The 16,497-nt window shown below is 38.1% G+C and overlaps 1 protein-coding gene across 2 annotated transcripts in view; it reads left to right on the top strand.

The window, feature by feature from the left end:
- The window catches only part of GNPAT (glyceronephosphate O-acyltransferase), a 21,099-nt gene extending 4,602 nt beyond the window's left edge, over nucleotides 1–16,497 (top strand). For both annotated transcript variants that reach the window (XM_027670015.1, XM_027670022.1), the window contains exons 3-16: nucleotides 1,692–1,868; nucleotides 2,680–2,809; nucleotides 4,975–5,102; nucleotides 5,543–5,618; nucleotides 6,207–6,358; nucleotides 6,449–6,579; nucleotides 7,266–7,489; nucleotides 9,818–10,063; nucleotides 10,740–10,819; nucleotides 13,177–13,317; nucleotides 14,227–14,326; nucleotides 14,420–14,513; nucleotides 15,689–15,750; nucleotides 16,055–16,497. In XM_027670015.1, coding sequence (XP_027525816.1) covers nucleotides 1,692–1,868; nucleotides 2,680–2,809; nucleotides 4,975–5,102; nucleotides 5,543–5,618; nucleotides 6,207–6,358; nucleotides 6,449–6,579; nucleotides 7,266–7,489; nucleotides 9,818–10,063; nucleotides 10,740–10,819; nucleotides 13,177–13,317; nucleotides 14,227–14,326; nucleotides 14,420–14,513; nucleotides 15,689–15,750; nucleotides 16,055–16,098 — 1,785 coding nt within the window. In that variant the 3' untranslated portion in view covers nucleotides 16,099–16,497. The remainder of the gene's footprint in view (nucleotides 1–1,691; nucleotides 1,869–2,679; nucleotides 2,810–4,974; nucleotides 5,103–5,542; nucleotides 5,619–6,206; nucleotides 6,359–6,448; nucleotides 6,580–7,265; nucleotides 7,490–9,817; nucleotides 10,064–10,739; nucleotides 10,820–13,176; nucleotides 13,318–14,226; nucleotides 14,327–14,419; nucleotides 14,514–15,688; nucleotides 15,751–16,054) is intronic.

The following is a 16,497-nucleotide window of genomic DNA, read 5'->3' as shown; positions in this document are numbered from 1 at the left end:
TTTTTCTGTTTGTTTATTTTAATGGTCAGTGTTACGAATGATGTATCAGTGTCTGTTATGATGTGACAAAGTAAAGGATGCCCTGCAAAGTAGTCCTGTTGCACATCATGGATTGCTAAGTAGTATGAAATCCAAAAAGTCTTTCAACTTCAAAGACACTAAAAGATTTACTGAAAGAAAATACTTTACAGAGGACTTGACAGAAAGACATTTGTATGATGTTTTCTTCTGAAGTGCTGCATTTTTGATGGAAAATTATTTTGATGGATATTTTCTGGGCTAGCATCACATGGTTGAAGGGGGTTAGCAGACCTCCCACTGCAGCCTAGTTACCAGCCTTGCACAGAGATTACTGGAAGTATCTGAGACTGTCTTGGGGAATGAGCCCAACAGTCTACAATTAGTGACCCTCCTTCCTGAGCAAGGTTTACATGGCTTTACACAGGCATACTAGAATTTGTTCTCGTGCCAAATTGTTGAGGTTACTAAAGTTCAGTATTCAAAATGAAGGTCATTTCTTTGTTTTAGCTTGCTATATGTCACTGATCTGGTTTTTTGATTCCTGATTTTGGGGATTAAGTGCTTAGTTCTATAGTGGATGTTCACTTAAATCACACAGGATGATCTGTGTGGTAATCCTTTTGCTGGTGAGTAAGAACAGTATCTCTCCCTAGCGAATAACAAGAAGAACTTTTTGGCTTCCTGAGAGAAATTGATTTTCTTAGGCTGAAGTGAAAGCAGATTTTGACTTCTTTAAGCATTTAAAGTAATCAGTTAAAACTACATCTGGAAATACTTAGGATGAAGGATAACACATTTAAGAAAACACAACTGAAACAGTAGATATGATGGAGGAGATGGATTTTCACATATGTCACAAAACAGAAATAATAGGTAAACAGTGCTGGCTTCTAAACAGAGCTGTGCTTTTTTTGGTGGCTTTTTCTTCTGCCATTCCTTCTCTTTCCTCCTCTCTGTTCAGTAGAAGTTATATATTCCTTTTCCATAATAGTAAAAGGCTTAACTTTCCATTAAATATTTCCAGATTCAAAGTATCATATAGGAGGGATGACCATTATTTAAATCTGTTTTAAGAAACTTCAAAAGAGAATGTGCATGGCAACAGAAGAAAAGTCATTAATATGCACAGCTGGTAGAGACAGTGCTTTGTATGCAATTCAGCTACCCATTGCCAAAGTAATACATTATTGAGAAATTGAAGTGTGACAGGGCTGAGGTTCTCCGTAAACTCTAACCCAAATGCACTTAAAATATATCCATTGTGATTGTCTCTGCAAATGTAGGTTAATTTTACTAGTCAAAGAAAATGCACACAGCCTTTTTTAGATGGATAATACAGGAAATATTCTTTGAACTTAAATCTCCTCTGAACATGCTACAAGTTAAAACATTGAGATGGTGTGTTTGGTGTGGGGGGGAAATCATTGCACACCCTTCCCCCTGCCATTGACATCTAAGCCCATTCTTGATTTTTGGACAGCTTTCACTTGGCTTTCTCGTGTTGACAGACATCAAACAGATTCTGTATGATTAGATAAACGCCTATCACATAAAATAAAGTCTTGTGGACTATTGCAGTAGTTCTGCCATAGTAGTTGTGGCACATTAGAATGGTGTGCATGCACAAGGGGAAGGGAACAACTTCTCACTGCTATTTTGTTTCTCTTTAGTTAGCCAAAGAGATGGGAGAATCACCTGATATTATTCAAGAAGAAGCCACGGAAATCCTGGATGAGATGGGCCACCGTATGCAGTTAGGAGCTGTCAGATTTTTTGCCTTTACTCTGAGCAAAATATTTAAACAGCTTTTCCAGAGAGTTTGTGTGAATGAAGAAGGAATGCAGAGAGTGAGTACCGGTGGGGGAGAAAAAGTTATAATATTTTCATACCAGTCACTTAGACAAGAATTCTAATCTTTAAGTAAAAAATATGAAAAATACCCTTTGGTATTTCTTAACAAATGTGGGAGGAAAGAGACATGATATATAAGTGTTTTAGAGGCAAACAGCCATTAGGACTTTTTGTACATTTTCCAAATGCTTTCTATGGTAAGGAATACCATGTCCCCATGATTCTGTTAGATCAGCCACTGAAAGAGTCTTTTCTATATCATACTATAAAATAATAACACTTTTAGCTGAATTGGGGGTGAAAACAATGTTACATGTCTGAGTGGACTGGCTGTTCTGCAAAACCTTCATACGACTAGTGGTAGTGAAACACAGCACCTCTGAGGCAGAAGATGCTTTAGGTTTGCTTCAGTTTCCTGGGAGCCATTGTCCCCCTGTTTCATTTCAGGATGCTGCTGTTTTGGAGGGTGTACTATATTCCCTGGAAGTCAGCAATGCCAGTCCTGATAGCCCCTATTTGGTTTTTCATCCCCATTAAGAGGGATTTTAATTAGACTATCACATAATGAGGTGGCCCTAGTTTTTGAGTTCTCTGATACCTGTGAACCACAGGTTGCTAGTCTGGAAACAATTGCTCCAAATTTCCTATGGATTCCGTGCTGAAAAAGGTGTAGAGTTTGTGGACAGAGAAACCACCCAAACAAATCAGTTTCTGTTTGTTTTAAGCCCAGTGAAAGTTTACATTTGCAAATTTCAACAGTCAGTCGGTAAATACTGGAACAATATTGTTTGCACTGTTCTTTTTTAGTTGCAACACGCCATTCAGGAGCATCCAGTTGTACTACTGCCCAGTCACCGAAGCTATGTAGACTTTTTGATGCTGTCTTATTTGCTATATACGTATGACTTGGCTTTGCCTGTCATTGCTGCAGGAATAGGCAAGTATGTTCTTTTAACAATGTTTTCAGGATTCGGAGAATCGATAGCAAGGGGCATGGTAGCTGCACAAGTATTTGTGTTTAACATCTGTTCCAAATATGTCTTGTTAAAGCCTCCTTGGGTGAGAGGCTTACAATGTCTGAAAGCTTCTCACTGGTGCTGAGGTTTTTTTTCTTAGCAAGTTCACCCAGGAGTACCCCATCTGTAGACCCAAGGCTGGGGCAAATATAAGAGTTGCAAAGACAACTTCTCTATTGCTTTTATGGCCTGGGAACAGGCAAAAACTTGCCCAAGAGCTACTGTGGATGCAGAACTTCTGGTGATACATTATACAGTTTTAAGTGCAATCATAGTAGCCAGATACGAAGTGCCAGCCACCTTGTGCTTGTTACCACTGTGCCTGATTCCCTTGAAGCATTGGCAGAACTCTGTTATGTAAAATGCTGAGAGCAGAGCTGGCTGGGAAGCAAAATTTCATGTCAGAGGTCAGGATTTTGGACATACTTAGTTCTAAAGCAGACAAATCCAGTATATTTGTGGGAAACAATTCTTGAAGACTTGAACAGTAAATGTGTTCTGAGTTAATATGTGTTTTGAAAACCTGGACTCTGTAAGCACTTAACTGGGAAGTCTGATCTTGGAAGTCTCGGGTATCAACCAGGTCTTCTAAGCAGGCAGAAAACCACCTCAAGGTCTGGTGCAGCACTGTAATATGTACAGGTAAGCTAGCAAAGATCTGGGAACCTACTGCTTTACTGTAGTCTACTTTTCCAGTCAATAGGTTGGAAAGACCAGTAGAAAACCAGCAGAATGTGCTTGCTATGGAAGATGAGATTCCCCTGTTCTTTGAGTTTGCATCTAGGTGATGCAGGTTAGATTCTGGTGAATTCAAAGTCAGTGTCTCATAGCTGCCTTGATCAAGGTGTTACGTTATTATGTTAAAAATCTGCTCACATGCTGTCATAGGTATTGGTGTAATCCTTTGCTCACTTGGATTAGAGTCTTTTTGAGTTTTGGACCTCAAAATGGTATCTTATGATAGTATTAGTTTAGCTTACAGGGATTTTTTAATGATTAACATTTTTTTAAGTGTTTTGGGTACTTCAGGGTCAAAGTTCTCCTAAAGAATTAGGGGCTTGCAGCTTGATGTTGCATGTGTGTATTATTTTAAATTCCTCTGGAGCAAACACAGTTCTCTGTGGTTGTAGTTGTATTTACTGCATATCGTGTTAGAGGTTCACAAGATGTAGTTTACAAACTCACTCTCAAAGTGAAACTTGTGCTGAGTGGAAAGACACTCTCCTGATATAGGTGGTAAATGCCTTTGTTAATTATCACTTGGCCTCAAGCAGCATATAGATAGATCTGTGGGGGTTAGCTAAGAGAAGGTAAACAGTTGTCAGTAACATTGGTAAATCCTCATGCAGTACATTAGCAGGAATCTAACGTGCTAGGATCATGTTTCTGGCATCTATGATGTCTTCAAGGCAGTAATTGTCAGCAATGCAGCTAGAAATGTGAATTTATCTTAGTGAATAACTGTTCTCAAGTATTTCATGGATTGAAGTGGCAAGGAAGTTGAAGTGGCACATGGCCAGCTGCTGTTTAGACTTGTGTTAAATGCTTCCTTAAGAAATTTTTTAAAGTTAAGTGTTTCCTGGTTTTGACAAGTTAAGCATTGACCATCGTTCTTAAAACTAAAAAACTTACAAAAAATTTTAGCTGGTTTGATGTACGTCCCTCAAAGTGATGATTCAGGATCATAAATGATCTAATGTAGTCTAACTAGTCAGGTAATTTCTGTGTCTTCTAGGATACATTCAATAGTAACTGTTTTTTTCTACAAATGAGTGAGACAATGTACTTCAAAAATTTAGTCTTTATTATGGTTGAACTCTGGCCATCTAAATTATGAAAATAAATTGCTCTAAGTGAATGCAGCTTACCACAAAAAATTGAAAGCATATTATAATATGCCATTCATGTCTACATAAGTCGTGCTAGGCAATCTGAAGGCAAATAAGCATATTGGCAGCAATGGAGTCCTTGTAAGAGATTTTCTGTATTCTGGTAATTGGGGTATTAGAGAACATGGTTGATTCTTCTGGCTGATATTAATCAATAAATTTTGTATGTGTGGTTTTGTTTTCTGTTTGTTTTTCAGATTTCTTAGGAATGAAAATAGTTGGTGAGCTGCTACGAAGGGCAGGTGCCTTTTTTATGCGACGTTCCTTTGGTGGGAACAGACTCTACTGGGCAGTGTTTGCTGAATATGTAAAAACAATGTTGCGGGTAAATAAATTACTAAACTCTCAAAATGTATGCTTAAGAAAGACTGTTGGAATGATTCATGTGAAATATGCAGGATGCTGTTATGGGTATGTGATTGAAAATCTTCATGGTGATCTGATTACGTCAGAGTTGCTGTAGGTGAAGACAATTATTCTGTTATTACAGTTCAGCAGTAAGTGATAAACAAATTACTGCTTATCAGTTGCTTTGGATTGTGTGCCCATATCTCATGACAGATACAATATTTTCATTAATTTAACTATATGGTGTGGCAAATACAATGAATGAATATAGGCATAGAGATGAATGAAGTTAGACATGCATATCTTCCATTAAAAAAAAAATAACATACTTACACTTGAAATACTTAAAACTATTTGTGGACAATAAAGAATAAATGTTTTTTCTGACTAGCTTGTTTGTTTGTTTTACTTTTGAAGAGTGGCTATGCCCCAATTGAATTTTTTCTTGAAGGGACTAGAAGCCGCACTGCCAAGACTCTGACTCCAAAATTTGGTAAGTTTATTGAAAATGTGGAACTTTTTATTATTATTAGTGTTTTAATTACTGGCTATGTACTTTGTAAGATCTTCAGATAGAAAAGGATGTTAAAATATGGGAAACTGGGGAAATCTGTCAGAGTACTGGAAAATATTATGGTTGGAGTTCCAAGGCCATACAAAGAGCAGTAATACATGTCACTTGCACTCCACTGCTTTTGCTCCCTTTTATCCATTGTGTACTTAATTCAATTACTCTTTACCCTTTTCTTCCTAGAAAATAGGCATCTCCTGACCAGCAGAGAAATATTGTAATCTAACTGTAAAAGTAATGGGGAATCTTTAAAAGGAAGATAGTGTGTGACCACAGAGCAGTCTGCTGAAAAGAGCACAAATAGTTCTAAAAGCGTTGCTCCAATTTACCTTCTGTTTTAAAGCTTGGGCAATATCTTGTGCTTGTGCTTGCTTGAAGAGAGAACAGGCACAGTGCACACCTGTTAGCAGTTTCTAAAATGCAGAGATACCCTTTTCAAAGTTAAATTGCAGTTCTTTTCCCTCTTTGAAAAGGACAGGTGATTCACTTGCTTTTTTTTCCAATTTGCAGGTCTTCTCAGCATTGTGATGGAACCCTTTTTTAAACGTGAAGTCTTCGACACATACCTTGTTCCCATCAGCATCAGTTATGAGAGGATATTAGAAGAATCTCTGTATGCATATGAACTCCTAGGAGTCCCAAAGCCCAAAGAATCTACATCTGTATGTAAATTCCTTAAGAATAGGACATAAGTGGATGTATACACACCCTGTAGCACCAAAATTTGAGTTTTGCTCTTCTCATTTTCATAGGGGTTGTTAAAAGCCAGAAGAATCCTCACTGACAATTTTGGTACCATACATATCTACGTTGGCCAGCCAGTGTCCCTTAGAACCTTGGCATCTGGGAGAATCAATCGGTGCCCATACAATTTGGTTCCCAGGTACCGCATCTTTCCGTGGTGTATGCACAGGGAAAACACTTGTTTAGTCCTCACCTATGTAAATAATGAAGATGTTCTCTTGTACTTTGTTTTCAACTTCTCTTGCCTCCCTCTGTCTGACTATTGAGACCGCTGAACCTGTTTTGCCTTAGCAGAGGCTTATCATGCTTGTGAATGGGTGTTTCTGAAATGGGTTGTTACTTCCGTGGCTTTGCCCTGTGTTGAGAAGATGCCACTTTAACATTTAATGATGATGCGTGAGCCAGGCAAAGCTCTATGTTCTGAGAATTCAGTGCTTTTCCCACTTTAAAATTTCCACCTTTCCCTCCCTTCCTGCTTTATTCCTGCAAACTGTTAAGTGACCATGTTTCAGGGAGCTGTGGCTCTGACTGAATTGGGTGGCTTTTGCAATTTGTTATGTAAAACATAATGCTTTTGAATTTTATTTGAAGATACCAAATGTACAGCATCAATACAGAGTTCTGTGCTTCAAGTACTGTCATGAAGCTACTGATGTTTCGCTCTATACTTCTGTTCTACATAGCACAGAGATAGAATCACCCTCTAGATGTTAGGTGCTGTAAAGTAGTTATGAGTCTAGGAGCAATATGGAAGAAATGAAGGGGGGTGTGATTTATATTCCAGTTTTTGGAGCTCTTTACTTTGAACTGCATTGTTCTTTTCAGGCATCTTCCCCAAAAGCCATCGGAGGATATCCAAGAATTTGTCAGTGATGTAGCTTATAAAATGGAGCTCCTGCAAATAGAAAACATGGTTTTGAGCCCGTGGGTGCTAGTTGCTGCTCTCCTGCTCCAAAATTTGCCAGCCATGGAATTTGAACTTCTATTAGAAAAGACCCTGTGGCTTAAAGGCTTAACACGGACTTTTGGAGGATTCATTGAATGGCCTGGTATGCACAAAAAGTGTTTTCTGTTCCTCTTGTTGCTTATGAAGAATAAATTAGATTTCTGTGGAAGCAGTGTATGGTGATAGCTTTATAGAATGTTTTGTAAATGGATTTTAGGGTATGCTAAAAATTATGCTAAAACCTGACAGGTTTTGACTTAACCTTTAGAAGATACGACTTTGAAAAATTCTTAGGTGGAAGGAGAACAGATATTTTACTATTATATCCTAAATGAGGGGGAGATGGTAAGGTACTTGTATAGAATACTGACATTAGTCTAGTGTCTGTCTTTCTGAACCCTATGGAAGTCACAGGCAATTTTCTGATCTGCAGCAGTTAAGTTGGTGTAATGCTACATTTACTGCTTGATATTGACTGTAATGTAAGTTGTTACTGTGGCAAAGAACTAGCGGAAACAAATGGGGGAGAAAAAAATCAAAACTCTTCAGTTGTCTGTTAATTTTTAAATTTCACTTTATTTCCAGAAACAGTGATGACTTTTGGAGAGAAGGCTTCTTTTGTGGTTTTATTTATATACTTATACACACACACTCTTTTTTTTAATATATATATGCAGGCTGCTGAAAGATTGATTGTCCTTTCAGATTTTCTGTTTTAAACTTCCCTCTGTGAGCCAGGGTGGTACAGCTAATTAATTCTAGAGCCTTAGGATGTAAGTATTAAAGCTAGCAAAGAAAAATATTGTGTAATGCACCATTTACCTTTTCACTGTAGGTAGACTTAAACCATGGATCTTTGCTTTTGTAGTCCTGTATATAAACAAGGATCCCTTTCACTACTGCAGTAAAGAAATAGGAGCTGGCTACTGGTATAGCAGAACTCTGTCATTTCTGGAAAAAAACCACTTCTTTCAGGGATCCACACTGCAGGGGAAGCAGACAAGTTCTGCTTCTGCCAGACTGGTAAAATCAAGAATTTCATGACAGTATTTGAACAACTTTTAGAATCTTACTGCACAGTAAACTGAACAACATACTACATTCAGGTTAGCTTATTTATTTTGTTTATTTTCCTAGCAACAGTGAATAAGCATTTGCTTCAGTAGGGTTGTGATATAGTTGGGGAATTGTTAGAGTGTGCTGGCTGTGCTCAAGGCATCAGTTGCATAGAAACAAGGTTTGTTGTTTTGGTTTGGATTGTCAATAATTTGAAAGAATAAATACATTTTAAAGGCTGATTTGGTGGTGTCAGCAATTATGTGTACCCTGTCCATTCTTCTGTCTCCGTAGTTGTTTCTTCCTTTGTGATGCTTCCTATTGCATTGAGAAACTTGGGAGCTTTAGCAAAACTGAAATAAAGTAGGCTGAAGGAGTAAATAAGATGCAAGGAGACTCTGTATGAAATCTGTATTAAAGGAAAAGAATAGGCATTTTTTTCTGTTGGAGGCTATATTGATGTGATATGGTTGTGGTGCTGTGAACATGCAAAATGTATTAAAATATTCAGTAAAAAGTATTTATTGCTTCTTTCCTTGAATGCAAAATTGATTCCAATTTTGATGCAGGGAATCTTTTGGTAGTGTTTAAAGTCTAAGGTATTCTAAAAGGGTGAGTATATTTTCAAGAGCAGAGATACCGCTCTTTATCTGAATAAAGTTTGTGGTGTGTCACACTGACAAAAAAACTTTACCAAAGCTCACAGGTTTATGATACTCATGCCTGCCTTGGAAGAATTCTTATTTTAAAAAAAGCTGCAACTCACACACTTCCTTACTTTAGGCATTTTGAAAGGATTATCTTACATAACAGGAAGAGGTTTGAGTTTAAGTACAGTCCATTTTCTCATTGAGCAGGTATGTTACGTTACAATACTTATATTAGGATTTCCATAAATTTAATTTGGGGTCAGGCCTTCCTTGTGTATGAGAGTTGATGAAAAGGGTTATAAGGACCTGTACATCTGATTTAAAACTTGTAGTGTCAGAAATGCCTAAGCAGAATTATGGTCTCCATTTCCTTAGTGATGAACGTATCCATCAAACCGATCTCTCCTCTTTTTATGTGAAGGCTCAGAATACTCGTTCCTGAGACAAAGGAAGCATTTGTCATTGTTAGCAAGTGGAAGGAATTAAAGTGTTTGAATTTAAAGTGTTTTAATTAGCGAAATGTCTGGAATTAGTTCTCTCCGTGTCGTACTATTAGGCTACCAGTTCCTGGTATGGATTATTTTGGAACATCTCTCCAACTGAATGTTTGGTGTAATAATTGGTCTTCAGTGATAAAACTTAATGAAAGAGTGATGCATTTTAGGCTGTTTCAGTAGAGTTATTCTCCCTTTTGCATCTTCCTGAGTGTTGTGTTTTCCTGTTAGATAACCTGTGTGCCAAAAAAGCAGTCCTGTCTGGCCTCACCCTGCATTCCAACATTGCTCAACTTGTCGATGGCCACGTGGTCCTGAATGACAAAGAAGTGGAGGATGGAGCTATAGGGGAGATTGTCTTCAAGCGTGCCCTGGCCATCCTCATGTGTGCCACATACAGAAACCAGCTGCTGAACGTGTTTGTACGTCCATCTCTGGTGGCGCTTGCCTTGCAGATGACACCCAGCTTTAGAAAAGGTACATTTGGATTCTTGAGAATCTACTGGCTTTGCTCCTTGTGCCATCAGTTGTGAGAGGAGCTTGAGGTTCCTGTGACTGCTAGAGGGAGCTATTTGAGACCGTTATACTTGGGATAAGGCCCATGGCTTAAGGTGGATGTGCTGGGGGGGCATGCGGGTAATTTGCTTGTCTTTTTTTGTTTGTTTACCTTTTGACACCTTTGGGAGTAGGTATATTGTGCTGAGAGGGCAGGGGCAAGGTGAGCTGATCTCAGTTCCTGGGTTCCAAATTGCACGCAACTCATGCATTTATACAGTGCAGTCAGGTCTCAATCTTTCTTCCTGCTATTGCTTCTGAAGTAATTAACTGTTTTCCAATACTTGGTACTTAAAGAAACTTTACAGAATTCATACCTTAGTTTTTTTGCAGCATCTGATTGTGTGGCATTTAAAGCATGTTCTGAGAAGCTACAACTCCTTGCTCTTTCCTTTTGTTAACAGCTGAATCAAGTTCTTTGAGTCCTTGCTGTTCTTTTGTGGTGGTTTCTGCTGTATATATATATATGTATGCTTTTAATGTCAAGTCCATACTTTATTTGAAGTAGGTACTCTCTCAAATAAGGAATAAATGGCTTTTCACTTGCATGTTTTAAATTATGCTTTTAAACAACAGTACTTTACATTTTTTTTTCCAGAGGAAGTCTATAGCTGCTTCAGCTTCTTGAGAGATGTTTTTTCTGATGAGTTTATCTTCTTTCCTGGCATTTCATTGAAGGTAAAAACATTCTTTATACAAAAATACTGATTTAGTCGCAGCCAACTAAAATAGCATCTGATTTCAGAGCTCTGCCAAACAAATGCTTTGAAATAAACACCTACAGTGATATCACCTTGATCTGTAAGTGGAAGAGAGAATTTAAAAGAGGGTCATTTGGTTAGTTGCAAAATGCAGTCTGAATCCACAAGGTTGCATATGCAATCTTTTTTTCACTGAAATTGCCCAATTCTGAACTATTAAAATGAACTATAGCAGAAGTCTGGCTTTTTTGCATAAAGCTACCAGTTTTCCAGCACAGGTATAAAAATATATATAGAGCAGTCTTTTAAATGAAGTGTAAATACTGTCCTCTTGCTCTGCAGTTATGAAAGAGACCTTGGGTAGTGAAGAAAAAAAGTGCTAATGTAGATTTAATTGAATTCTGTCACAGAGTGGGTATGTTCTGTCAGCACAGAAACAAAACTAGAATTCTTGTTGAGGTTACACTAGGATAATTTTTTCTGAAAGCTCTTGCAGACTGTAGCAGAGGGGCACTGCTGCTCTTTGTGAAAGTGAAACTATAGGTATTATACCAACTGATGACCAATCGGTTTATACCGTTATCTTTGACAAATAGAGTATGCAATTCTAAATTTAAGTACCTATTGTCCTCTGGGTGATTATACCCCTTCTCCTGCTGCTGTGATTAGTTGTTTTGTATAGCTCCATGTGTGTGGTCCGTGATGGCTGGACTATCAGAGGCCTGATAAGACCCAGTGCCTCAGCTGTTTGAGCATGCCTCTGTACCCACCTCTCCTTGACTGCACAGCATGGCAGTATCTGCTCCTGTAGTGTCTATACAATGGCTAGTGTTCCTCTTAGGCCTTGAACTCTGAAGGTTTCTATGTTCCAGTGTATTAGTAAACTTTTTTTTTTCAATATTTTGGTGGTTTATAGTTGAGCCCTTTTAGCTTTTTATTACTGGCATTTATCTCGTGGAGAGTCAGGTAGTACATTGTGAGCACAATGAGGGATGCAGCCTGTGAAGTCTTTTAAGTGAGAACTTTCCTATGGCATAGCAGTGTCCCTCTTAGAGTCTTACGGAAGCTTTAGTTGCATCCTGTTTTCTTGAAAAGAGTTTCCCCTCATTCTACCTCCTGCCCCATGCAACCATCAACTCAAAGGCAGTACTGTTCCTGTGTACTGCCTTACTGTAGGGCTCAGTGTGCCTGTGTGCACCCCTAACACAGCTGGACACAGGCAAAGCGGGAAAACTGCGGGCAGCACTTGCTCTCTGCAGGACTTGCTCTGTTAGTTTGTACACAAACCTGCGGAGTTGGAGCTGGCTCTGGTCCAGCCAGCTTGAAATGCAGGTGAGAACAGGCTTATCAGTGAAAAAACTGGTTCAACATCATACCCAATATATATTGTTAAGTCCATGTGGAATTTTTCGTCTGGATTTTAAACCGATTACATGGGGTTTTTGTCAGTGCTAAGGCCAAATATCTGATGGTGATAGTTGTGATCTTTCCTGCATTAGAAGAGATAAGCATAGTTTTTCTAAGAATATTCAAGGCTTGTGGCTATATTAAAATCTCATAGATCTTTATATAAAAGAGAATTGGGCTTTTTTAAAAGGCTGATTGGCACAGTTATGTTTAGTTTTATTTGTAGCTTTTTTTATTTTGTAGTTTTTTTGAAGTGGCAGAACATAGCAGAGAGCAGGAAGGTGGCTGACTGTGTCTGACTTTACTGGAGTCAGATGAAAGAGTTGCTGTAATGTTAAGCAATCTCTTACCCACTCCTCTATTTGTTCATGTGTCTGTTGTGTCTATGTGCCATGCCCTTGTGTTATCTGTGTGTGTCCCCTCCCTCTTATGCCCATATTGGCAGTAAAATGGTATTGTCATTGACATTTCCGTAATTTGTAAACTTTTTGGCCATTTTATTTTCTCTTTGGTAGAGGGCATGTCAGTGAACCGTATTATCATTATTGCAAACAGTGGACATGAGGTAAAGGCAAACCCTTACTTTAATAATAGATAAACGAAAAAGAAATACCCACAGAAAAAAATTAAATCAGACAACCTGACCCTATTTTGACAAAATCCTGAGGGAGGATTTTGCAATAGCAGCCACAACCACTTTCTTTGTGCTAAGGCCTGCTGTGCATCGAGATACTGCTGTGTTTAAAAACATGTTCCCACTGCCTTTTTGTAAGGTTATTTCTGGTAGATAGGAAAATATTGATTCAAGTCTCTTGAGAACTGAGTTCAGAAATGAAAGCCGTGCCCTGTTGTGGTTTCTGTTGTTGATTTGGTGGGAAATGGACTTCCTGTAAATGTTAAAATGTCAGTTATGCATCTCTCGCCCAGGATTTTGAGGAAGGATGTTTTCTGCTCACAAAATGTGATGCCATTCAAACGAGTCAACAGGAGATCTACCCTACTGACAAAGGAAGTGCAACGGTGTCTTTCTTGTCAGCTATGTTCAGACCTTTTGTGGAAGGTTACCAGGTATGTTGTCCTTCAGAAAATTATCTTTTTTTTTTTTTTCCTGTGTTTTATAGGGAAAGTAGGAGAGCTGTGATACTTCTGCAGCATAAATAGTGACTGTTTTCATGGTGGGCGATTGCAAGAGTTACGAAATAGCAGTAAAACACCACCCTCTCCCTGGGATCCTGATTTTAGCTATTGACTCAGCCTTTTCCAGTTACTAAAGCAGTAACTATCTTGTAGTGTGGTGGCTCATTGTAGGTTTTTAGGCTTCATGGGGAGTGTGCTGCTACCAGGTTCATTGTTCTTTTTTACGAGGAGCTCTTGCTTAATTCATTTTATGTGGGCTGTCCTCCCAGGTGTGGAAATGAGTTTACATCTCCTATCTAATAACTTTTATGGGAGTCATTAATTAGATCTGTATATCTTTAAATTCTTCTGGTTTTCCAAGGTTTTAAAGAGATTAAACACTTACATTCCTGTAGTAAGCAACGTATACAAATCCAGGAGGCTAAAATCTCAAGTATGTCAGCACAGGATTAGTGGGACTGTAGATGTTTAACATAGTGGAATCTGTTAATGATCTGATGTATGACTTGGGCCGAACTGTACTGATTTGCCCAGTTTTCCCATCTGTGAAACACATATTGCTTTAAAAAAATTAAACTGTTTTTTATTGTTAGAACAGGAATGTTAAATTAATGTCTAAGGTAACTATTATAGAAATACTGAACCTTATTTTAATATTGGGACTCTCATGCCTGTAAAACAGTAGTAAAACTTTCAGATGCCCTATGTAGTGACCTTTTGAGTTCCTCTCCTACACTTTTCAAAGTGGAATAGTAATACTCACAAGGACATGTCTGTTTGTAATTCATAACAGGCTGACAATCAAAAAGAAAGGAATTTTAATTTTCTTTAAAATGTTAGTTAATTTTCAGATACCTCTCAAAGGAAATGAAAGAAGCCTTCACTGAGAAGCAGTTTATACCTGGAGTCCGCAACTTTGTTTTTCAACTTCTTGAGAAAGGTGTGTACAGCTGTTATGCAATATGATTTTACAAGAGTAGCCTGTTAATAGAAAATTATAAAAATTTTAATTGTGTTTCTGCTCTCTCCTTAGGGGTTACGCAGTGTTACGAAGCCCTGTCTTCTGACATGCAGAAAAATGCCTTAGCAGCTCTTGTGCAACTAGGTGCTGTGAAGAAAAAGAAAATGTAAGCAATGTTGGCTTTTTGATCTGTAGAAGTCAGTGTGTAGTCTTAGTGGCAATTCTTAATGTCTGAGCTCTTAGTATGAAACAAAACAGCAGAACCCCAACTGCCTGAGCACCAGTCAGATAGTGGTTGACTGGATTTCTGGAATCATAGTGAAGACCTGGTAGTTCCTTTCTGTACAAGCGGAATGGCACATCCTCATAGTGAAAAGACTTCTGTAGGACCTAGCAACAAAATTCATTAACTTACTAGTAGGCTGCTTCTGAGTCCCTTTACCTTTTGGTTTTCAAATTTTCTCCCAAGGCTCTGATAAGCAGAAAGAACAGAACTGCTTATTTGTAATAGGAGAGTTACTCTGTGTGTTACAATAAGCCTTGTCACGCAATGTAAGCAAAAGTCAGGAATACTACTGCTTTGGGGGAGTTCAGCACTGACATCTCAAAGCAATTTAACTGAAAGCTTAATCATTAAAGTCTTTTAACAGTTCATACTTTTTAGGCCTAAGATTAAAATCCACCATTGTTATACAAAAGTATGGTGATAGACATTATTGTGTTATCAAATTAATTTGTGTTGTGGTGCTTCTTACTGTATTTAAAAGTATGATCAAGGAAGTCCCTGCAGTGTCTTGAGTGTTTCACAGAACATAGTTGTCAGGTGATGACCCTGAGCTATTTCCTTATGCCTCTGTTCAGGAAATGAATAGGTTAAGGTTTGTAATGCTCTTGAAAAGTGCACAAAATACTGTAGTTGTTATGTCCCCGGCCACAGCACTGTGCTAGATAGATGTGTACAGCTAAATTGCACTTTCAAGTAAAAGGAATAAATTGCGTGCAACAAAATTTGACACCAGATGAATATTTGGTTCAGTTTCAGGGAGTCTTGAAAAATACAAGATTGAAAACAAACAATTGTTCTCTTCCTGCAGTTGTCCCCTGTTAAAATTGAGGGAAGAGGGAGGCATGAGGACTGTGAACAAGAGAAAGGATAAAGAAAGCATAACTCTTCTTGAGTAGAAGTCTGATGTCCTTAAATTTAATATTAATATATAAATACTATGTAATTGTGAAAATGTTTTAAGTCAGGTTTTAATTCAGGTTTAATTCATATTTGTGTAGAAATTACTGGAATAAGAAATATTAATTGAAAAAACTTTTTTTTTCTTGTAACTATAGGTCGAATGGATTCACTTACAATGTAAATCAAGAGGCTGTTAGTAAAATCCTGGACATGTTTGGTAAGTGTTCTCTAATTAATTTGAAGAGAGCTTATCAAGTTATAAATTACTTTTGGACAATGCACATACATTCGGTGTAGTGCTTTTTCCCTAGTAATTCCATAGATTTAACTGTGTAAAAATCCTAGTAATATTTTTTTTTTTACAATACTTTCTCTGGTGTCATTGGCTGCAGCTTTGAATCTCCCTTCTTTATTTTGCATACTGTGCAAACCAATGACCAAGAGAAATGAAGTAACAAGTAGTTAAATGGCATGGTGTTTGTAGCAGGTTCATCAGAAGTGTTTACCCTTTTTTTTGTTAGATGCTCGGATACCTGTACAGAAACCTGTGGCTGCACGACTCTAAGTGGTTCCTGATACTGTGAGTGGATGTAAGTGCCTGCTGAGAACACAGACTGCTGCCCCGCTGGAGCAGGGATGGGAGCGGGCAAGGTTCCCCTCTTGCCCAGCCAGCCCGCAAGCTGGGAGGCAGAGAGGTGTTTTACAGCTGGGCAGCTCTCCATGACCGCTTAGGAGTTGCTGCTGTGAGGGTTAGAGTTGTATTTGTATCCTCACTATCTTTTGTTTTTTAAAACAAATTAAACATTGTCTTTTTTTTTAATGATAAGTATTTAAAGAGACGTGAACAGTAATCGCTACCTAAATACGTTTTTCTAGACTTATAACAAGGAATGTGATTGGTTTCAAATATTTCATGGATATGAAAATGTAACAGGGAGTTGAAAGACTTGCTATTAATATTTAG

Source organism: Corapipo altera, unplaced genomic scaffold (assembly GCF_003945725.1).
Source record: "Corapipo altera isolate COAL_440 unplaced genomic scaffold, ASM394572v1 2b, whole genome shotgun sequence".
Lineage (NCBI taxonomy): Eukaryota > Metazoa > Chordata > Aves > Passeriformes > Pipridae > Corapipo > Corapipo altera.
Note: the sequence above shows the minus strand (reverse complement) of the source record. Positions and strands in the feature narration are given on the sequence as shown.